The sequence below is a fragment of the Alosa alosa genome, chromosome 2 (genome assembly GCF_017589495.1).
Source record: "Alosa alosa isolate M-15738 ecotype Scorff River chromosome 2, AALO_Geno_1.1, whole genome shotgun sequence".
Classification (NCBI taxonomy): domain Eukaryota; kingdom Metazoa; phylum Chordata; class Actinopteri; order Clupeiformes; family Clupeidae; genus Alosa; species Alosa alosa.
This window is the reverse complement of record NC_063190.1, coordinates 12,270,343-12,294,267: the sequence shown is the minus strand read 5'-3', so window position 1 is coordinate 12,294,267 and position 23,925 is coordinate 12,270,343. Positions and strand designations below refer to the sequence as shown.

Below are 23,925 nucleotides of genomic sequence, written 5' to 3'. Positions count from 1 at the left end.
TCTGCGAATGGTAAGTGCCCAGACCCTTCATTTTAATGTGGGTCTGGCTCGTCAGGCTACTGAAATAAGATTATTTAGTCAAAATAAATAAATACTTTATATTAGATGTATGAAAAAAGTATTTCACATGCAGGTAATTATTTCCCTGTTTACAGATACACCTACAACTCTCTTAACCATGGTTACTTCATTACATTAGTGCAGAAACTGCACAGTTTAATGGACTCAATGGTGTTTGTGGATTAACTTCCATTCATTTCCATCAGGGAATTTAGCAAGGACATGCTACTTCATGCATATAGTTTTTTTTTAGAGCAGACAATTACTCGTCCCCTTTGAATTTGAACGCCCACACCACCCAATGGATGGTGAAGAGCCATGCAAAGGTAGCCTCAGGAGGAGTAGTGAGCTTTCCACTGAGCTGAAACCCTCCCAAGCTACATCTCATGGAGCAGGGAGACACTCAGGAGACACCCCAGAGTCAAATGCTGCCTCTAAGCAAGAAGCAAGTCAGCACCTTAACTGCCTTCTTAACCTTGGCTAAAAATATTATGGACTTAGCTGAGAGTGGATGTGCCTTGCATTATTTTGTAAACAAAACTCTGACTTGAATGTTTAACAAAAATTAAAAGATGTTGACTATTATGCCCTTGTATAATTACTGTAATTAATATGCTAAAAAACCCTTGCTATTTGTGCTCAAACATACATATGATGTTACGTTGGCTCAGTGCACTGTTTAATTCAGTGAAAACAAATAGCCTTGATATGCATGGGTGGATAGATACATGGATAGAGTAGCCTAAGAGGTACAGACAATCAACTGACATTAAATGCAACAACATGTGTCCATTCAGACATAGATACCAATTTATATAAACATAGTGTACTTTCTTCTACATTGATGTACAGAATCCCTGTCATGATCTTAGACAAGTGAGGAATTTGCGCACCTGTCCAAGTCCCCCGTTCCCAGACTGTCATGACAGTTCTCGTTTGGCTACTGCATAGGGTAAGTGTTATAGGCACGAAAACGTATTCGCTAATATTTTCGTGCTGGTCATTAATTAGCCTAATAGTTCAACTAACAAGACTTTCATTGCTTTTCACCTATCCCTGCTGCCATGACAACGTTGAAGGGTCTACTTTTTCTGTCAAATCATGCGCAAAGTGCACATTCCTTTTTTTTTCCTGCAAGTTCAGAACTAGTCTCCTACATTAGCTATTAATAAGACAGCAGATCTGCGGGTAATCACCTACTGTAATCAGCATTGCCCTATTAGACTACCTGTCAACTCTTAAGAGTCCAACTCACATCCTGCCTCAGCGGGATTATATCTGAGGTTGTTATAGCATAACTCTGCGTTTTAGAGAGCCAATCATAAGGAACACTCTTGGCAGTGTTCCTTATTCGCTAATTTTGTCGTCTTAAAGTTTGTACGCTGTTTCGATTTTTTTTCTACTGTACAAAGTGCGTCATTGAAATCGCTTGCGCCGTATTGACTGAACATATATTACATGTCATGTGGTCTTGATGTGTCCCGTCACCTAGCCTACTCCTGCATGAGTACTGAGCATACACCAGCTCTATCGCTGAGGAATTGTGGACATAGCCTATGCCTGGCTTTTCAACAGTCAGTGATCCAACTGCATGGAATGCGCCGGTCATTCAGTCTGGTTGATTTTGTTTATATTTGTTTTTGATGTCCGTCACTCGGATTAACCTCATCATCAAAGGACTCTTCGCCGCCCCGTTTCACTTTTTAAAACGTCCCTATTACAAACTGAATAACGGAATTACCGTGGTGCCGTCCCTGGAAGGATTGCGAAACGAAATGCGTGCCAGTGGATACTTTACCGCGTCTTGCAAATCTTTGACTGTGATGTCGTTCAGACTGCTCTTCCTTCTCCCCGCAGGTTTGCCCGTCTACAGTCAAGGGGATTCCCAGTCCGATAATAAAGTAATGGACAATATTACCGTCAGGCAAGGAGAGACCGTGCTTCTCAGGTAGGTGCTACTTTTGTCTTCTGCATGTTGCTTCGCGTTTTCAAGTCTATTGAGATTAATCAACCAGTCTCCGTACTTTTGTTTCTTTGGAAAAGTGCTTGTTCAGTGAAACGAATATGTGTGGTGATGGTGGCTGATGATGAATAACAGACACTACTGTGCTGAGGCAGTAAGCCCTACCTAACCTTGATTTTAATGCATGGTTTCTGCAGGCAGATATTGTGTCTATGGCCTTACCACACTGTCATTAGTGATGAGTGTTTTGGGTTTCAAGGTTGCAGGCTTCGTGGGGATTTCTTTGCACAACAATTTATTTTATGTTCATGCTTAGAGCTGTGCTGCTGTTCATCATTTTGAAACATTTCAGTACACACAAATAACATGTCTGCTCTCTCCTCTGCATATAACTATTTATCTTTTCTAACTTTTATTTGTCTAAGAAAACTGACTCGAGACTTGAGACTCGAGGCATAAAGATTAAACATTAGCTTGATTCATTATCATTACATACACTCAAGCCCTATACACGTTATTAGTAGGCTAGCAACAATCATGAAATCTGCATTGACTTTTTAATATCAGTAGCCTACTTACAGTATCCCATAACATAGTTGTTCAGAAGTGCTTGCTGTACTTTTGTATCTATCTCATGCTTTTGAAAGACAGAAGTAAAACAAAACTGTTCATTTGAAAATGTCTGGTAGTTGTGTTGTGAAGTTAAATATAGAAGTCAGTGGTAGCTCTGAGAGAATGGTAATGAAGGAGTGTGCACACAGTAGCCCAGTCAGCTGGGGAGCAGTAGAGGCCTTTGTTTTCCTCCAAATGCAAATTAGAGAGGGGGTGATGGAGAGAGAGAGAGGAGGGGGGCAGTTGAGGAATTTTCTTCTTGTCTGGTACACAAAATCCACATTATCTTACAGAATTAATGGTCAACACAACCGGTAACATATGTCAAGATCTGAGGTCTAATGAAAGGGATTACTCTTTTCAAGTCAAATCAGAAGGATTTAAAATGACACATTATGTCTTTGAAGGTGTGAGAGTAATCAGACTAAATCAAGCTGAACTTCTTCTGGAGGCGAGGCACTGTACCATTTTCCATGTTTTGACTTCACAGCATGTGGCGACATGCTTTTTGCTCTTCCTCTACTGTACCTGACAAGGAGGAGGCAGCATGCCACAGAACAGAGGAAGCTCTTTCCGAGTGTATTTGTATCCAATATCTTTGTAGTCGTAACAGTGCAACTGTGCCACACAGCACCCCTTTCAACAGAGTGCATAGAAAGTTATGCTTTCTTAATGCGTAGTCTCTTGCCATTCCCCTGACACCAGACTGTCAACTTCCTTCATACCACCAAAACTTTTCCTCCCTGGGTGCTTGGTGTAGTTGTCATAGCTGCCTCTGTGTGATTTTTGCACCGGATGTGCACCTAGCTGCTTGTTAAAGTCGCCTGGAAATGTTATCTGTCAATGCTTCTATATGCTCTTCCATACCCTTTAGACACAGAAAAAAAGGGGGTAAATCTGATGCCACTGCCACTTTGTTAGTATGACAGACTGTCCAAATAGAATAAAAATCTCATTGCAAACACAGTGCTCCTTATGCAGAGTCTGAACAAGGGGGAAGGAGAGTGTATCATGGATACACTGTAATCGCCCAGAGTTATGTGCTGGGATAGGAGATGTATCAGGCGTCGTAGATCACATCTGTGGTAGAGAAAAGCAGTGTGTTTGTGTGTGTGTTTGTGTGTGACTCAGCTGTGCTTGTTTTGCTGCAGTGCCAGTTTTATTCAGATTCCAATACATCTCGGTGGTCCTCGGTGGCAGGATGAGCCTTTTGAGTGCGTTTTCACTGACGCTGAGTTGGATGTCTATTGCAGAGGTTGGTCTCTTTGCTGTGAGTGAGGACATCATGTTTTCACCGAGGGGAATAGAGCTCTCTTTACTGCCTAAAGCCAGCGGAGGTGGTGTTATTAATAAGAGAGAGCTTTTCTGTGAAAGCCAAAATAAAAAGTGTCCAAAAACATGTCCTTTAGCTACCTATTGGGATAAATTTCTCCTGACATTCTGGATTTACATCGTTCAGAATTGGATAAAAAAAAAAAGCAGCCAAATTTGTCCAATTACACAAATACAAATTAGTTGTATGTCAACACAACAAATTGCTATCTTTGTTTATTATAGTTGTTATTCTCCATGAATATAACACTGATCTGATGTAGGCCTACAATATATTCTGGCCACCTGTTTATATGTTGACATCCAGCATATGTGTCATCCTCATCATTGACTTCTGCTTAACTGGCCATTTGAGCAGCGGGGCAGCCAGACACAGACACACATAGACACTAAAAACAACATGATTCGGGGGGAAAAAAAGGAATGGAACAAATAGCAGACAGCAGCACACCCAGACAGGCCACTGGGGGAAACCGGGTTGGTGTGGATGGAGGGCTTTGGGGTAGGAGGGAAAGGGAGGAATCCTGGAGTGGACCACATACTGATTAAAACGGGGATGAGGTCTGAGTTGCTGACACTCTCACTTAGGTGCTGGGCCGAGGCGAGGCGACAACATCCGCTGCCAGACAGCAGAGCTACCAGCGGGTCCTCTTTGTTCCCCTTCTCTCTCGCTCTCACACAGCTGTGTGTTGCTGCCCCACAAGCCGTTGCACTGTAATAGCATGTGTTTATTTTTGTAATCCTGTATCTCGGCTGATTTGTTTTAGGAGGAGACTGCTTCTCAAGTCAAGGCGGTAACAGCAGCATGTGCGTCACATGCATTAATATTAAACTGAGAGCTTTTGATGTCATTGGTTGGTAAAATCTGACTTTATCTCAGATGCTGCGCAATTCACACCTCACAGTTTTTCTCGGTTACATACTGCTTATTTTCCTGTTTCAGTCGTGTTATGTCCCTCGTTTACCCTCGTTTTCTTACGGCTGTTATTATGTTTAATGGATTATTAGATGGTGAGATTAAACGTTAAAGGATTTGAACAGGATGTGGATATTTTATGATTATTTTATGTCATTGTGTGCTCAGAAACTCAGGGAGGTTAAGAGAGATGTCTTCAAAAGAGGAGCACATCCCAGGTGAAGCCTTGACAGGAAGAGAGAAAATGAGAGAGAGATTTGATTTCTTGAGAAATGTGAAATTTTAAAGATTCTCTTTGTAATTTCTGCTCCTTGCACCTTGCGTCAGGTTGCTTTGATATCACCACATATCACACGTTGTATTTTTAACGGCACAATCTAAAAAGCAAGGTGTGACTGGCACTGTGGCATGGTTAACCAAGGGGTGTAAATGCACTTGTAACATTTTGAAATGACTTTCGAACTCCAGCGATTTTGAAAGTTATGTGGAGTCAACCAGTGGATTTAGCTCAAAAATACCCCATTCTTAGTGCCATCCCAAGTGATACCGTCATTTACAAAATTCTGTAATTACTTGAGAACCACTTCCACAGATAGCAGGTGATTTTAGACCAGATGTAATCCTGATCTAGCACTGCTATGGATTGGGACCAGGCCAGGGCCCAAAACATCTATGAGCAGCGAGCATTTTAATTAGGCAGGAGTCTTAATCCTTCCCTAGCCAAAGAGGCTAATAGGGGTGGTGAGTATATTTGGCGTCTATGGTGCTAAAAGGATGAGAGTTGTAGACCTCTCCTGAATGGGACACCAGTCCATTAACACCCAGCCCAAACTGGGACCAATTTACAGCCGGGTTCACCAGCAACCTCCAGCAACCTTCTGGTTGCCAGCTGAACCCTTGAGAGCACTGAGCTATGCCCTCTGCAAACTAGGAAGGACTCTGGCTAAAATCCTTTTTCATCATTAACAACACTCATGATAGAACTAAATGTTTTGGGACATCATTGATCTCTACCAGAGTGTATCTCTTTGGGAATGGCATGATTGAAGTTATACACTGAACACTTTCTTTTTTTCAATTATGTGCACATCTGATCTGTAACCATAGTGATGCAGTACAATATATGTAATTTAGTGCAATACATAAATATATCTTTAAAATCAGCTCAGTAAAAACCTTTGCGATTGGTCCATGCTGTGTTCATGATTTATTGTGATTGTTTTCCTTTGAAAAGAGAAGAGAAGATAATTACAGATATGTTCCCTGAGAGGCACACTCTTCTAACCCTGCTGGTGACAGACAGCTGTTGCTTGGCTAGTTTTTACGGTGAGAGTGAGAGACTAATGTCTGGGGCACCTCATTTTCACGCTCTGGCAAGGAACCAAGCGGTTCCACATGGCCACTTCACCACCAGGCTCCCTTCATGGTGAGCTGGTCATTGGTTTTCACACATTGGTTTTTTTGAGGTGCATGAGATGACTCTTATTCAAATATACCCATGTTGTTCATCAGCGCTGAGAGTGTATGTGGAGTGTTTGGAGATTAAGCCTGGCATGGTATTTTGAAGACTGCGGAAGCACCAAAGAAAATGGAGGGGGGGGTACGAGAATGGTTACATTATCGCGTTTGTGCAAGGTTCCCCTCACTCCATCTTTGTATTTAAAGCATGGGATCCACTTGGCCAAGCTTAAGTGAGGCATTCCAGTTTTGCTGACGGCATTATTGTGAGGCGAAGCAAATTACATGTTTTTGAAGCTCATCATTTCCTATTGAGAGCAGAGAATGGCCACTTGTTCTGACAAAACAAAACATACCATGCCAAATGATATAAACAGAAAATTGCCGGTCTTGACAAAAAGCAATGAAACGCAGTTTCGCTGGCAATAGCTTTGATTACTCCGTTTCCGGCATATGCCTAGGAAGCAGCTTGGCCTACATTCATCCGCACCTCTTTGTGTATGAATATAATCTCATATCTCCCGTGGATTACAGCAAGGGGGATGCACTAAACTGTGTTTTGCACGAGCAATTTCTTTATGATTTCCCTTTTTTTGCCAATCCTTTTTTAAAATTTATTGAAATTGCATTGATTTGGAGCTGCTTTTTAGGCAAACATGTGTTATGCTATTCAGTGAATCCATGTAAGTCTTGATTGCCGTTAAAAAGACATGAACATGTGCTATTTTACAATTGATTTAACCATGCCAGAATTCAAGAAGACACACGAGTGTAAAAGTGTACAAGTGCCCATTGTGGTTTGTAAAACATAATACAAGCTCATCTCTATTTGGTCACTGATAGCAAAACCAAGACAAACATTTAGTCTTGGATCAACTAATGTCAAAATATCGGAACATAGAAACATATACTGTATGTTGTATGAAGCTCACTGCAGTTTTTAAACAGCACTATCCTCAGTTCCACATTTTTCTTTTTTTGCAATACTTTCACTTCAGACAGTATTTGACAAGGCACGGGGGAGGATAGAGACCACATTAGCCACAGTGAGAGTAGTCCCTTCAGGGCCTGCTAGCGTAACAGGTTTTTACCATGTTCCTGGCTGAGTTCTCCCTTTCTAACACACAGTCTTTCCTCCGTATAGCCATACAAGAGCTATGATATTACATTAAATGTTTGATGGAGCCAAGTACTTTAGCACAGAGAGGGAAATTGGGTTTGCCATGTTGCTGGACTGGTGCGGTGCTTGTGAAGGAGTGCTGGCTGGACACAGGTGTGTAGTTTATGGGGTGCTTCGGCGCAGCCTACTTAGATGTGTTTTGGATTAGTGCCCAGGAATTAGGCATGAGAGACAGGTTGCTTGGGATAATGTGCTTAAGGGTCTCAGCTCCTCCTCCTCCCACTACTCGTCAGAGCAAGGTTAAAACTGAGTTCTCTCTCTCTCCCTCTCTCTCACACACACAATGTCTTTCTCCTTCTCTTTCTTTCTCTTGCTCGCAAACACACACACACACACACACACACACACACACACACACACACACACACACACACACACACACACACACACACACACATACATGCACACATACACATACAATACCACATTGACAACACAAACACAAGAATAAGACATTATGATAACCTAAATTCATTGCGCACATTTGTCAGCTTGTGGTATATTTGTTTTCGTCCAGAATGGCTCTTCATTGATTTTGAACTTCCTACCCTATGCACTACTTAAAGGGACTCTTAAAAGTGCACATTGTGCATAACTTGAGAACATTATCATTTGTTTCTCTTCTGAGTTGAATGAGAATACTCTTGAGGTGGCTATATTTAGCTCGAGTCACTGCATGAGTTATGTCTCAATGCAAGGCAATTTGCTAAAAGAGTTCAAACTCCTTACATTTGCTTCTCTGGGGAGGATACACAATTGCAACCGTCACTGGATTGTGATGGCGGTGATCTGTCAAAAGATAAGCAGGGATGAGATGGTATTTAACAGGTAACTCTTCACAAATGGTATTTAGATTGCCACCAACAGAGGCAATGAGGTTATTCTCCTGTGGTACAGAGAGAGTCTGGAGATTATGGTCTCGGAAATGTTCAAAGCAGTCGCAGTGTCACACAGAGCTAAGCAGGAGTTTCTCTCTGCAGCAGCACCTCCTCCTTCAGCTATTGTACCTGAAAGCATGAAAACACACACACACACACACACACATAATCCCCTGGTTCCCCAAGAAGACGTGAAATATATATTAAAATGAGGCACATACTTTGACTCTGAACTTCAGAATGAGTCTGTCTCCAGAGAATGTTGCTGTTTGGCATCATCGCTTCTGCTAAACGTCTTACCTATTTACCTGTTAACATGTCATATAAATTCTGTATAGTGTTGTTGTTTATGTTGATACCATGTACCAATCCGTGCTCTATTCTTTCTTCTCTGCAATAACGTGGTGGCAAAGAGACCACACTGATTAACAAACTGTCTACTGTTGACACCCACATGCTTCTACAGCTGAGACTGGCAGTCGACTACGAGAGGGTTTGGGTGCTAAATTATACATTTGCAGCATGATGCTAGTAGTATCTAAAGGGCATTTTTTCTGCCTCTGGGACCAGGAGTTAGGTGAACTATTTCATGCATTTTTCTGTGTGATTTTAGAAGCAATCCCTGGGTTTGGACCCCAGCAGGGTCTCACCTCAGATATGGTGTAACTTTTAGTCTCATTGACTAGTAGTCTGGGGAGCATACTGTAGTATGTAAAGCTCATTTTGAAATCGATGTGTTTATTGTTTATTAAGTGTGTGTGTGGATGGTGTGTGTGTGTGTCTGTAGGTGTGTGTGTGTGTGCATTGGGGATAGTGAGTGGACGTTAATGAGTTCCCTGTATCTGGAGAGGGGAGAGGAGATTGTATATTGTATCTACTGTAATTATTACACGGCTCTTCACAAGGCAAGTAGAACGCTCCATTGACTTGAATGGGATTTCCCAAAGTTCTAGCGGTCATTGTTTCTTGGGAAAGGACCTCTGAAAAAAATAATGACCGATGTCAATGGCAACGGAGTTTGTGCTTCAAATTCAGGTCTTTCATATCACTACGCAAGGACTGGAACTTCATTCAAAAGTGAAAGCAGACGGTTGATCAGCTGTGTTCTAAAGAATGTTTGATTCAAGTTAAGCGTGTGTTGTTGCGAACTATTTGTTTCTCAGCAAATGCCACGATGAACGGTAACAAATAGGCTAGGCTATGTAGGCTAAGTCACATCGTGGGGAGTTTATTATTTCATTTTGGCAAGTAACCGTGTAATAAGCGGCGCGTCGGGGTCCTGTTCGCCCTGTCGGGACTTATTTTCGGGACATAATAATGACCGGCGTTCTATACATTATCCCTTACATATTTGTTTTTCATGTCTGTATCTATGCATCTTGTGCATGCACCCTCTGGGATAGTTGGGATAGATTGTTGACCTTGACCTTGACATATTCTAATGGCTGGTTGGATCTGCTCAGTCCATACCCACAGCACATCTTTTCTGCTGATGAGGCTAGGTGTTTGGAGCCTGACCTTTGTAGTATTAATCCTCCTGTAGTTATCTTCGGGGTCTCACAGACAGGCATGTTTCAAAGCCTCAGAAAATAAATGGTGTTTTGCAGTCGTCATGCTTTTTGACTGGAGCTGTGGTAGCATTGTCCAGTCCCAATCGGTCAGCCGACGTTGGATATCCGCTGCTGCGAGTCTGCATCACTTTGGATAGAAGTGTGTACATTTCAGTCACCTTTGATTCCATGAGGACTGTTGGAAAGATGTCCACATATTTCAGATACCCTCTACAACAAAAACTCACATTCTTTATTCCTGAAGTCTAAAGTTCTACCAAAAGAAAAAATATATAAATTCAGCAGATTGACATGTTTACACCCTATGCACTAATTTTGTTCAGATAAACTATATATAGTCCTTTCACACTAAGTGAATTTTGTTGTTTTGAATGTTTTAAAATGCTCATAGAGCATATTATCAGATTCAGCACAGTACAGCTGGAGTCTCTGGGAGCCCAAGGAGGATAAGGGAATGAAGTTGATTTGAGGATAGCACGAGGGTTGGTCATGTTCCCTCACCTTTTGCTATGGTAGGCGGTTGTACCTACCGGGTCTTCACCCACAGTGCAACGTTTCTCCTTCTGAGACTAGGAGCATGGGGAGTGATATCATATATTTTTCTGTGTAAAATTAGCAGCATTCTGTTAGCCGATTGAGTGGAGAGAGGCTGTGGCCCCAGTGAGCTCAGAGGCAGAGTTTGTGCCTGGAGCATATAGTCGCATAATAATACACTCACGGTATAGTGTTGCTGTGAGCTCCTGTGGCTGTTTAAAGTTGCAGGATGAAAGTGTGCGAAAAGAGCATGTATTACACTTGCACATCTCGAGAGAGAGAGCTTCTTTTCAGCTTATCATATTTTTTTTTCCTAAAACACTTGCCTTTTTACCTACCTTAAGCGCATAGCGCAGTGCTTCTGGGTTCTTATTAAAAAATCATCCAGGTCGTAAAACAACACTACTTTCACCAGTTCTTGAACCCGGCTGCTTTCCAAAGGAATGACGCAGTCTGTATTTTAAGGTCACTGGGAAGTGGGAAATAATAGCCTCAACAAGTTTGAATCAATCTGGAATTTCCACATCATAGTAAGTCCTCAAAGGACAGGGACTGTGGGAGAGGGACTTAAAGTGATTCAGCCAGATTCTTTTAATCAGTCTGTTCTTGGAGCGTGACACCTTTACTGTAGACCCATACAGCTCCCACCGCTTTTGCTTCCTGATCAATGAAGACAGTGAATAAGGATGCGACAGATCCCATGCCACATACTTTTTTCCATTTCATTTATTTTCTGTTTTTTTTTGTACCCTTTTTGCTTTCTTTTCTTTCTCTTTACTCTCCTCTTTTTATCTCTTTTTTTTCTGCTGAAAATAAAGACCATTGAAGGAGGTTGCAGTATTTCAAATATTTAGTGTCTAGTGGATTCTTCTGAGGTTTTCATAAAGAATTTCAGAAAAGTATGGAAACAACATGCATCTGACGTGCAAACACAGTAAACCTATGTGGTTTTTTTCCTCTAGCTCAACATTGCAATGCATTTGATGGAAGTTGGAAGAATCTGCACTGTAGTGATGTTGACTGTGTTTGATTGTCCTTTCTAGAGATGCTGCTATACACTCCCAGGTATTGACAGTGAATCAAGCCTCAGAGACAGAAGATGGCTGAGGATACTTTCATATGTAAATCTTGTTTACAGTATCGCTTGCGCTGTGCTATTCTTAAAATAACCATCTAGGCAATACTTACATTTAGTTTACGTTCGAGGTTTGGTAGATTGAATCTGCTCTTTCAATTCTGAAACAGCTACTCAGTACGGAAAATTAGCTGAAAGTACTCCATTACACATTGGATACAATAACACATTAACAATAACACAACCTATAACCAAAGACAAAGTGTCTTAGCATTCACTGGTATTACTAGAAACACTGGAGTTAATGATGTCAATACTCTCTCACCAACAGAGTTGAAAAATCTGAATCTACCATGGTGAGATGCCAAATGTTTAGTTAATGGTGCATCTTTTCTAGTTTGCATGTGCAAATGAAGTATTAAACAACTGGTTGTTCCCCAATTAATTTACGTGTTTGCTTATTTTGTAATTTACTAAACACTGTTGTAATTGGAAAGATCCAAATGAAGGGTTCAATGAAAACATTGCCGAGGAAATCTCATTAAAACTCACAATCAAGAACAACAACAAAACTGGAACAAGAAACAAACTATTTTCTGCTGACAATCCCCACAACTTTGGCAGTCCTTCTCCAGGTGGTGAGTGGATGCTCACATTTGACTCTCCCGGAAGCAGTCACCTGTGGAATTCTCTGGGGAGAGATCAGCATAGTCTCGTTTTTGACAGGCCAAACTGTGACTCCTGCTGTGAGGAGTTCATGTCTTACTGTCTGAGTTGCATTTCAATATTTATGAGACCTCCTTATGGCTTATTCAGAACTGAAACACACGTCTGAACTTCACGCCTTAAATCTGTGGTCAGCTGTCAGGAGTTGGAGCGGACAAAGCATGTCTTGTTACGCCCAGTTTCACACAGAACGATTAGACCGATAACGGTCATATTAAATTGCTTTGTGTTTGAATTCACAGAATTAATTACCGATAGTTAAGATGAAGACATTTCAAAATAGGGGAGACCGATACAGTTTTAACACTTTGTATTTTGCCTTTGCTCATTTGAACCTTTTATCTTTCATCTCCCAAATTCACGCACATTTGCCTTACTAAAGTAACATTTACGGCAATAGTCATGTATTCAGGGTTCCCACGGGTCATGGAATTTCTGGAATATCATGGAATTTTAGAAAGTCTATTCAGGGGATTTTATCAGTCAGGGAATTTTATAACTGTTGGGGCATAGTCATGGAATATCAGGGAATTTTGTTGTAGCAGTTTAAACTTGCCAAAATACATTAATACAAATATATTTCCACACAGAATTGGTGTATATCTGGTATTAGCTTTACTGCTTGCTTGTGTAGCCCAACTGTGTTTATTTAATAGCCTACCTATTTATTCATCTCCTGCTCTAAAAAAGTAAAAGATTCTTGAACGCTACGCAGGTGCTCTGAAATCATTGGTCGGTACAGTATATTGTACTATTCATTATATAGTAAGTCATGGAAATTCAGGGGAAAGTCATGGAATTTTACATTTGACTTAGAGTGGGGAACCCTGTGTATTACTTAAATACACTAGTTACCAGTCTCCCCTATTTGCAATATGTAATATGTAAAGGGATATTAAAACTGATTTAAAACATAGAAACACCAGCCATGTTAGTGGAAATGGAAACTATACCTCCAGCAGCCGTGGCCTACTGGTTAGCACTTGGGACCTGTAACCGGAGGGTTGCCGGTTCGAACCCCAACCAGTAGGCACGGCTGAAGTGCCCTTGAGCAAGGCACTTAACGCCTCACTGCTCCCTGAGCGCCGATGTTGTTGCAGGCAGCTCACTGCGCCGGGATTAGTGTGTGCTTCACCTCACTGGGTGTACACTGTGTGCTGTGTGTGTTTCACTAATTCACGGATTGGGATAAATGAGACCAAATTTCCCTCACAGGATCAAGAGTATATATACTTAAGTCATGATTTTAATCTTCTGCTTGCCCTTGAGGTCACATACTATTCATCATGTCTGCAATATAGTATGTGTTGCACTTGTTTTGGAGATTATTGTTCATTATTGTTTGACCCACATACCAAAGAGGCATGCCAATGACACAAGTCTAAATCACTACTAATTGCTCTCTCTCTCTCTCTCTCTCTCTCACACACACACACACACAGTCCCAAGTTTTTTCTGTATCACCATCTCTTTGTCTACCTCACCCTTTCTTTGTCTTTGTGTGTATATTCTGTGGTATATTTATTACCAAGTGAGTAACAGTAGATCAATGGACTCAGCACTGCTACCATGACAGTAATCTAATTACTACTTGCATGGTGGGCCTCCCAGTTACTTTATTATAATCCTTTTCTCATGATCATAACTTTGGGGATCTCAGCCACTGGGGGTTACATAAACAAGCCCCACACAGTTAGATTCAGATCCAAACCTGAACCTGAGTATGGCAGTATGAAGTATGGCATACTGATACTGTATATGTTAAGGGGGATGAACAAAATTACATTACACACCCCTCTACTCCAAACCTGAACCTGAGGCACAATGGTGTTGAGGAAGAAGATGGTTGAACTATATGTGCCCTTTTCTCTTAAACTGGTGATATACAGAGCAACGTTTTGATCAATGGTGCTTGGCAGTTGACAGTATTGTTGAATATTGTTGTTCTGGTATGTTTCCCATTGATATTGAGCAGCAAAATTGTATGATTGTCCAATAGAGTCCCGCATGCTGTGAAGTTACAGGTCTCTTTTACGGGGAAACCCATGCTAAAATAAAACTCTGTAGTCATGAATTTGATCGTGTTGGTATGAATATATGTTGTAGTATGTGATTCCTACAGTGTAAAAAAATATATTAATGTTGGCGGGGAATAACGGACACCAAAACCAACAAAGATATATTTAGGGTTCTTTATAGGATATATGGAAAAAGGATCTTTAGAAAGGATATATAAGTACAAAACAAAATTAAGCTCTGTAGCTCTCAATGTGGTCCAATACAAAAGCCCAACCAAAAGAAAATGTTTTCACTTCTGTCTTCTACAAGTGTATAGAAAATAGAACCAATGTTCAATCTCCAGCAACTAGTGTTTCATTAACTAGATGTACCGCATAGCGGTACAAAATATGACCGCCGCTCAGTCCTGTACATCCGTTCCGCGAAAATAAATCACACTTCAATTTGTCTCCATATTTTACTCCATCCCCCACTCTTGAAACTTTTGTGTATGCTTGTTTGGCATGCCTGAGTGTGTGTGTGCGGCTGCACAGAAAGTAGCCTACTGGTGCTGAAAAGGTGAATAGATTGTAGAATAGCCAAAGAAGATGTAGCATTGTTATAAAACCTTTAAAATCTCTAGACAATCACAAGTAGGGCAGTTCATCACAGTTCATCCATTGCAACTGGATTGATGAAAGGTCACTTACACCTGTAGGCTACATTGTATTTGGGAAAAGCAAAAGGTATCAGCATAATGTTATTTATTTATTTATTTTTTATGTATTTATAAACAAAAACATCTCTGTCAGTTCCATGCCGTTTTCAACAGCTATCAAAAACAAAGGTCATTTTTGGATGGATGGATTTTTTGTGAATGTTTCTTCTTCTACATAAGATTTTAGTCATCTTTAGTTCACGTAATACTTTATTGTCAATGCACAAATTAAGTAACAGTAGTCTGAAACGTTAATTTTAATGCACAAATTAAGTAACAGTAGTCTGAAACGAAATGCTGTTTTACCTCTAACCAGTGGTGCAAATAACTGACATGTCCAAATGGGCCTTGATGAAATGCGTCGCTAGACTGTTCATACACATTTTAACGGGCCAAAGTTGAAGAGCTTTTTGTCCGCTATTGTTCGTGTGCAAATATAGGCTGATTCATGTTCCCTTGCATTGTGTAACTGAGGTCCATGGCTAGTCTGGCTTTCATCAGACCAAGCTCAATCTTTTAAGAAATCAAAAAATAAATAGCGGGCAGATCAGGCTGGGTTCACCCAGCCTAGTCCATAGGCACCCGATATTGTTTAATTTTCCGATTGAGATATATACATGCTCTGGCTATTCTAAATGCAAAAATGCATCAGGGAGTTATGACAAAACGGTAACTAACAAACTAGATCCTAATAGAAAGCTGTTAGCTTCCCTAAGCTACAGGTAGGATTATAAGGTAGGCCTATTTACAACATAAATTGTCAATAGGCTATGCTGGCGACACAAATAAAATCTCCTTTGGAAACCAATGGCTTACGCCTTACAGTATCAAGCGGACATAAACTGCCATATCGTGGCGAAAAGTTGTAATACACGCAGCTCCATGAGTCAAGGAAAGCGCGAATGAAGTAGCCACTTCTAAATGGGACCCACTACACAGTAGCTTAAGGTGTGTTGCTAAAGCAGCCATAATGAAATGAAGGTGTCATTGTTTGGATACTTCACACACACATGCTTTTTAATTTCACAGACTACAACTACCAAGCTGGAATCAAAGCACATCGATTCCCCTCTCACACCCTGCACGCACTTAAAACAAAATAAATAGGCGTCTCAGTCTCACGCATGTATAGCAAAACTGTATCAGACTGGTGTAACGTTCTTCTAACGTAAATCTTCCATTGCACAGAATGATTTTGTAGCACGTGCAATAAATGACAGGGGAAAGATAGAAACAGTGCTGCTATCAATTTGCTTGGTATATATAGTTTTCTACAAATGCAATCAATCAAATGGGCCTCCATCACTCAACCAACCTAACGGTAACATTACCTAGGTCCTTATTGATATTACAAGATTAACGTACCTGAAGCATGTCCGATAAACATCTTCAGATTTATTTCGGCTTCAAGAAGAAATGGGAATTACCCTTCATGTGAACATCGTCCTATCCTTATTAGATGTTCGCTGCGGTAAATTACAGTCCTTGTAGGAAGCGTCCATTGTTTTTCCAACCCACTTTTAACTTCCAACAAAATTACGCCTCACTGCAACGATCGCCATCTAGTGGACAAACGACTACTTATCGCCAATACTGAAAATGCAGCCATGATGATGATGATGAATATTTATTTTGGCTTTCTTTTAATCCTACTGAATTTGTAATTATGTATCGGCCGTTCTAATACCGATAGTATGTGGGTGCCTGTGTGTGTGCATGTGTATATGTGTGCACCGCCATTTACGAAATGACATTTTTCCGTAAAAGTCTAGTGGGGCTACATACCCACCAAATTTCATGTACCCCGGTGGTTCGGTGTCCTGGGTATCAATGACCAAAAATTCAGGAAGTAGATGACGGGAAAAATTCTTGAATTGTGTGTATGTGTGCGTGTACAAGTTTATGTTTATGTGTGTGGGTGTGTGTGTGTGTGTGTGTGTATGTGCGTGCTTGTGTGTTTGCCTGCGTATGTGTGTTTGTGCATGTGCATGCATGCGTACATATGTCTACTGTGTGAGTATGTGTCATACATATGATTACTGTAAATGTATGTGTGTGCGTGTGTATCTGTTTATGCACATGTGTGCACATGGAATGGGTTAACATGACCCCTGGAGGCAAACATACGGAAAAAAATTGTCATCCTAGGCCCTACAGTTCTCAAGACATTCACAGAGAACTGTGTCTGCCCTACCCTCCTTTCGTGGGGTCCAGTCCAGCGGGGGGGCTACAGATCAAAACGAAAAATGACGGTTCCATGCTATCCCTGTGGGGGTACATGCCCACCAAGTTTTGTGTACCCCCGGTCTTTCAGTGTCCCGAATCCTTGTTGGTGTACGCCACTAAATGTACACATAAATTATTTTATTGTAAGGCCCCCATGAACGAAAGTACACAAAACTTGGCATGCATTCGGAGGGTGTCATAATGATCCTACACTTTTAATTTCGTGCAGTTTTGACCTTGTCAGCCAGAGATCTTGTGATGAAAACACCTAATTGAAAACACCTAATTGTTTGCTTTTTAATTTTTAACTAGGTGGCGCTATACATGAAATAAGTGGTAATGGGATGGGTTGACATGCCCCCTTAAGACCAACATACATAAAAAAGGTGGACCTCCTAGGCCCTACGGTTCTCGAGATATTCACAGAAAACTGTCTCCGGCCACCTACAGGCCAGTTGGTGTATAGTAACATAAATTAATTTATTGTGTGGCCCCACATGAACGGAATTCCACAAAACTTGGCATGCATACAGAGGGTGTCATAATGATCCTACACTTCCAATTTCGTGCAGTTTTGACTATGTTAGGTCACAGATACCTTCAATTACAACACCTCATTTTTACTTTTGTGTTTAACTAGGTGGCTTATACATGAAATGAGTGGTTATGGAATGGGTTGACATGGCCCCTTGAGATCAACATACAAAAAAAAAATGGTCCTCCTAAACCCTACGGTTTTCGAGATATTCACAGAAAACTGTGTCTGCCCTACCCTCCTTTTGGGGGGTCCAGTCCAGCGGGGGGGCTACAGATCAAAACAAAAATGATGGTTCCATGCTATCCCTGTGGGGTTACATGCCCACCAAGTTTCGTGTACCCCGGTCTTTCAGTGTCCCGGGAATCATTGACGGAAATTTGGGCATGCGAAAAAGAAAAAAAAAAAAAAGAAATCTGACTAAACCTATATAACCGCCGCTTCGCGGCGGTCATAATAACAACTAGCCTTACAAAATCCATTTAAGATGGCGGAGCTAAAAGTAGCAGCCTACAAAACTAACTCAACATGGTACAGTGTAAATCTCAGTGGCATAAAACGGTAGCGGTGGTACTACAAATAGAGAAATACACAAAATCATGAATACACCCTACATCAAACTCATACATTACATAAAAATATAATTGAACATGAAGCAACGAGACATTCAATACACTTACAACTTCATACACGTCACTGCATTGGCAGGTGTTCTCACCAGGATACAGATCTCAGGATAGTCTCAAAACTAGATAAAACAATGTGGCTTTTAGTGACCTTAATAAAACATCGTTTAGTTTCTTAGCACACCTTAAATGTCATTCAACCTTTCCTTTCATAATGAACGAAACAGTATTGCATTGACCAAGGACAAATCTGCAAGCACACATTTCAGGACGGCGAGGCTAATTCACATATCTAAATCAACAGGCCTCCTTTAGCAAACTAACTAATTTCTCAAAAAGTACGAAGTTACATACTACTAAATGTGTATTCTGTCGTTATTTTAACAATCATGCAACTTACACACGCTATTGGCGACGATTATTCTCCTGCATTCGTGCCAGCAGCCTTGTCTCCTTTACAACGTTCCCGCTCCTCTGAATCTACCCAGAAATCACTACAAAAACCCCTTTGGGAACTACATCTTGACGTCACTGTAGTTTTCTGGCATTTAAAGGAGACATACACTATTAAACTTGCAACTGAAATGAAAAAAGGATAAACTCCAAACATGACCCGGTTACACTAACGTCTTAGAAACGTTGTAAAATGATTGAAATAGATTAAGAAAACCACCGCTATGGTGATTTCTAATGGTAGATTGATTTGTTTACATGTAGATCCAGTGAAATTGCTGCCTTGGCAACGCTACGTGATGGCTTCGGTACTCTATTAGAACACATGGGACTAGTTATGTGGTTGCCTAGTAACATTGCTCAAAGAGTTGCCATGTGTAGGCCTATCATCAGCTTTGCATTCATTTCAGATAGACACAGGAGAGGTGTTCAGTTCCTTGTGCCATAGGTAGGCAATTTCCCACAGTGGCCAATCAACAGCTAAGCCTATTTAACATAAAAAAAAAATAAAAGCAACCTTTGTGGGCAAAAAAACATCAACGACATGACAGAGCAAGCTTTGTAGGCTTTCACTGGGGTTGTCAAGCAGGCACCTTCTTTCATCATTGTTTTGTTGAATAAGGTACACCCGTGGCTCACCCTAAAACTGACGCTGCCGTGTTAAGAGCATTTTGTGACCTTCTTCATTGGTGGTAATACAGTGTCAGCTTGCCCCATTAAGGTTCTTTTAATAGAAACTTTTGGCCACACATTTTCCACTTCAGGTGAGCAACAAACTCTTCCAGCTGTAGCTTTTCAGTGAGATCTTCTGTCAAAGTGTCGTCATCTCCTTCACATTTCTGATACCAATGTGTCAGACTAGACTAGAACCTTAACCAGAAATGCATTTTTTGTTTTGTTTTTTATATTCCCTCTATTTTCTTGTTGAATTCTAATAAAGAAATAAACATATATGGTCATCATAACATTGCTAAACAACAAATCTAATGGGTGCCAAACACTTTTGCACAGTAGGCTACTATATATATATATATATATATATATATATATATATATATATATATATATATATATATATATATATATATATATGTATATGTATTTTTTTTTTTTTTACATTGACCTGCATTTCTGCTGCAGGGTAGCATTCAGGTTAGCAGGATTGGTTTGTCAGCTGGCAAGCTGTCATTACAAGACAAACAAGAAACCCCCGAATTACCTCGGCTGTGTGAGAGACATTTGCTCTTTAAATATAAATGGCGTCAGGTGCCATTCAAACAGACCTCCGCGGCTTGGCTGAAAGGCTCTCTCTTCAGCATCAGTGACAGGCTTCTGCTATGCCTTTTCTTTGGGGGTTGACAGAAAATACAAAGAGCCAATTCAGCTGGAGGTGGGCTCCGAGACTTCAGATCAAATCTAGCAGTGTGAATAAGCATGCAAGCAGCAAGAAAAATGTGTTTGATTCCCATGCTGCAGTAGCCAAAATAAAAAAAGAATCTGTCATAAATGTATGATAACTCTTTTAATACTACCACTAATACACCAGGCTACTACTAATACCAGTACCAATATGAATAGTCCTACCATTAATGCCACTCCAATAATAACATAATGTTTCACAATTATTTGATGAGGGAAGGAAGCAGATGTGCTTTTTTGTGTGTGCCCCTGCACACGAAATCAAAGAGTAATGACCACCTGTAATTGTGATGTTCTCTTAAACAAATATGAGCTTTTCCACCTCAGTGCATTTACTGAGCTGCAGAGTTAAAAAAAGGTCATTATTATGTACAGAGCTTCACCATTAAAAGGTTTTCTTGTCAATTTCTTTTGTCTTGTCAACAGTCTTTTGCTAATTAGTGGCAAATATTGGGTTGTTGTTTTCCCCCCTCTCATTTCATCGTACTTTGTACTATCTACAGGACGAGTGGGGATCTGCTTTGTCCCAGACAAATCCTGGAACCACATTCATTAACCCAGTTATAATTCAGGCTTACTGGTCATGCTTTCATCGTGACCAGTTCCGTTTCCATTACTTGGGAAAATAACTTGTGTGGCATTTTAATGACACACAGCCTGTACCACATGATGAAAAGTATAATTCTGATGTGAAATGCACATCATTATTTCAGATTCCTTCACTCCATCATTTTAATACTTCAAACAGAAATTTGGCAAAACAGAAGTTGTTGCAATATATTGACCCTCATACGTTTTTATATGTATAAATGTGCATGTATTTGATTAGATCTCGTCACCATTTCTGTTGGCACCTACCAAGACGGACCAGGAATGCCGTCTGGTTTGATGGGTTAAGGTTCAGTTTTTGCATATAGGAGCATATTGTATGTGTGTAGCCATATGCTATGCATGTATGGAATGTTGGTCATTATCGGAAAAATAAGTCCAGACAGGGCGAACTAGACTTGCTTCACCCTGAAGGGACTTATTTTCCCGATAATGACCAGCGCTCCATACATTATCCTGCTTATTATACGGCTACTTGCCAAAATGAAAAAATAAACTCCACATTATACGTCTCTTTACATTTATTTGTTACCGATTCATCGTGGCTTTTGCTGAGAAACAAATAGTTCAACACACGCTGACATTCTTTAGAACACTGCTGATCAACTATCTGCTTTCACTTTTGAATGAAGTTCCATTGCAAGAAGTGACCGGACTACTTGCGGAGTGATATGGAAGACGTAAATCAGAAGCACAAAACCGGTTGCCACTGACAGCAGTAACTACATGTTTCAGTGTTAATTACATGAATATATTTGACGGTAGAGCATTGGGAAATCCCATTCAAATCAATGGAGCGTTCTATTAGCATTGTACAACCCCAAATCAGAAAAAGTTGGGACGTTGTGTAAAATGCAAATAAAAACAAAATGTGATTTACAAGTCTCGTAAACCCATATTTAGCAGCAAAAAGTACATTAAATGTTGAAAATGAATATTTGGACTATTTCATGGAAAATATATGTTCATTTTGAATTTGATGCCAGCAACATGTTTCAAAAAAATTTGGGACAGGGAATGTTTACCAGTGTGCTGCTTCACCTCTTCATTTAACAAAATTCTCAAATGTTTCTGAACTGAGGAAACCAGTTGCTAGAGTTTTAAGAATTAAATGTTGCCCCATTACTCCCTGATATTGGATTTCAGTTGCTCAACAGTATGGGGTATTCTTAGTCATGTTTTTCAATTCATTATGCACCTAATTTGACAAATCTGGACTGCAGAGAGGCAATTTTAGCACCTAGACTCTTCCTCTATGGAGAAATACAGTACTGTTTAAATATGTGCAGAATTAATTTTGGTATTGTTTTCCTGAGGATGGGGTCACCTGAAACATTTGTACTTACACTGTATGGAGTCTGGTGAGGTTAATACATCACTATTTGATAATATTTTTGTTTTTTTGAAGTCTACCTTTTAAGTGCGATCTCCAGTCTTGTTTTTCGGGATTGTTTGAAATATTCAAGGTACATGTATTCCCTGAAAAAGACATTGCCTGGATGGCAGTATATGTTGCTCAAAACCTGGATACATCATTCCGAATTGATTGTGCTTTGCCAAATGTGCAAGATGCCCATGCTGTAGTCTCTAATGCACCTGCACACCGTCATAGATGTTGGGTTTCGAACTGAGCACTAAAGCAAGTTGGATAGGTTGGATAGGCCCTCTCCTCTTTAGCCCAGATGAGTCCATTATTTCCAAAAAGAATGGCACATTTTGATTGGTCTATCCACGAGACCTTTTTCCATGTTACCTCAGTCCATAAGACAGTGGTATTTTCTGTATCATGTCTCAATACAATTTTGGCTGTTACAATTTTGACTGCAGTTTTTGAACGGAGTATCAAACTGTGCACATAGACAATGGTTATCAGAGGTTTTCCTGAGCCCATATAATGACAGGTCAATTCAATTTGTTTTTTCAGCTCTTTCCCTTGTTTGCAAAGATTTCTCTGAATTCTCTGAAAGTTTTAATAATGTTATGTCCTGTAGATGATGAACTCCCCAAATACTTCACAATTTCATGTTAGCATTACAATTACATTGTTTCATAATTTCTGCACACAGGTTTACACAGAGTGATGAATACCCCTACATCTTTACCTCTATAGAGACCCTGCCTCTCTGGGATGCTCTTTTTCATACACAATTGTGTTGCCAGTTACCCTAATTAGTTGTGAAACATTCTTCCTTTTGTTTTCTTTATCATTACACAACTTTTCCAGCATTTTGTTACCCCCGTCCCAACTTTTTTGGAAACATGTTGCTGGTATCAAATTCCAAATTAACATATATTTTCCATGAACTAGTCAAATTTGTCATTTTCAACATTCATTTTGATATGCTGTCTGTGTCATTTTTGCAACTAAATATGAGTTTAAGAGATTTGCAGATTATTACATTCTGTTTTTATTCACTTTTTACACAACGTCCCAACCTTTTCTGTTTTGGGGTTGTATAATAATCTTAAAGAATGTGCCTTTATTTGACATCCATTAATCCATAAGGCCACCAAATCAGAAACAGCAGATGAGAAAGCATACTTGAAAGTTAGGCTAAATTTCAATTTGAGACAATACGTTAGACCTTGAAGATGTTCCAAACAACCCCAGACAAAATAATTTAACACAAGATCGAAAGAGACCCAGTGTGAAGGTTTACTGTGACTTAGCAAACAGGGGCCTTGTGTCAATTTTTGCAGAAGTAATAGAAACCAGGGCTGAACATCAGTTTAGATAAGATAGATTTTTTCTTGCAAAATGAATACACATCCAAATCTTTCGCTCTCATCCTTTTCTGTAGATGAAAGCAGAGCCATTTTTTGATCACATTTCCCTTTTAATATCACGCTTGGAAGCTTCAGTATCACTCAGACAAATGCCACAGCTTCTGCAGAGGAGAGTTTAAGTGACTCAGTAACCCACAAGTCAGTACAACCAAATACCTTTACCTGTCTTAAAGGGAATCATAGCAACCTCACTTTAAAAAAAGAAAGTTAAGGGCCAAACATGCCCGTTCATTTGTGAACATTCACGGA

At 40.2% G+C, this 23,925-nt stretch overlaps 1 protein-coding gene across 6 annotated transcripts in view; it reads left to right on the top strand.

Moving 5' to 3' along the window:
- ntm (neurotrimin) overlaps positions 1 to 23,925 on the top strand; it is a 223,231-nt gene that overhangs the window by 134,752 nt on the left and 64,554 nt on the right. For 3 of the 6 annotated variants that reach the window (XM_048237412.1, XM_048237410.1, XM_048237409.1), the window contains exon 1: positions 1,547 to 2,008. In XM_048237412.1, coding sequence (XP_048093369.1) covers positions 1,704 to 2,008 — 305 coding nt within the window. In that variant the 5' untranslated portion in view covers positions 1,547 to 1,703. Of the gene's footprint in view, positions 1 to 1,545; positions 2,009 to 23,925 lie in introns of those variants that run through there. The other 3 variants (XM_048237411.1, XM_048237408.1, XM_048237413.1) reach the window with 2 other exon arrangements.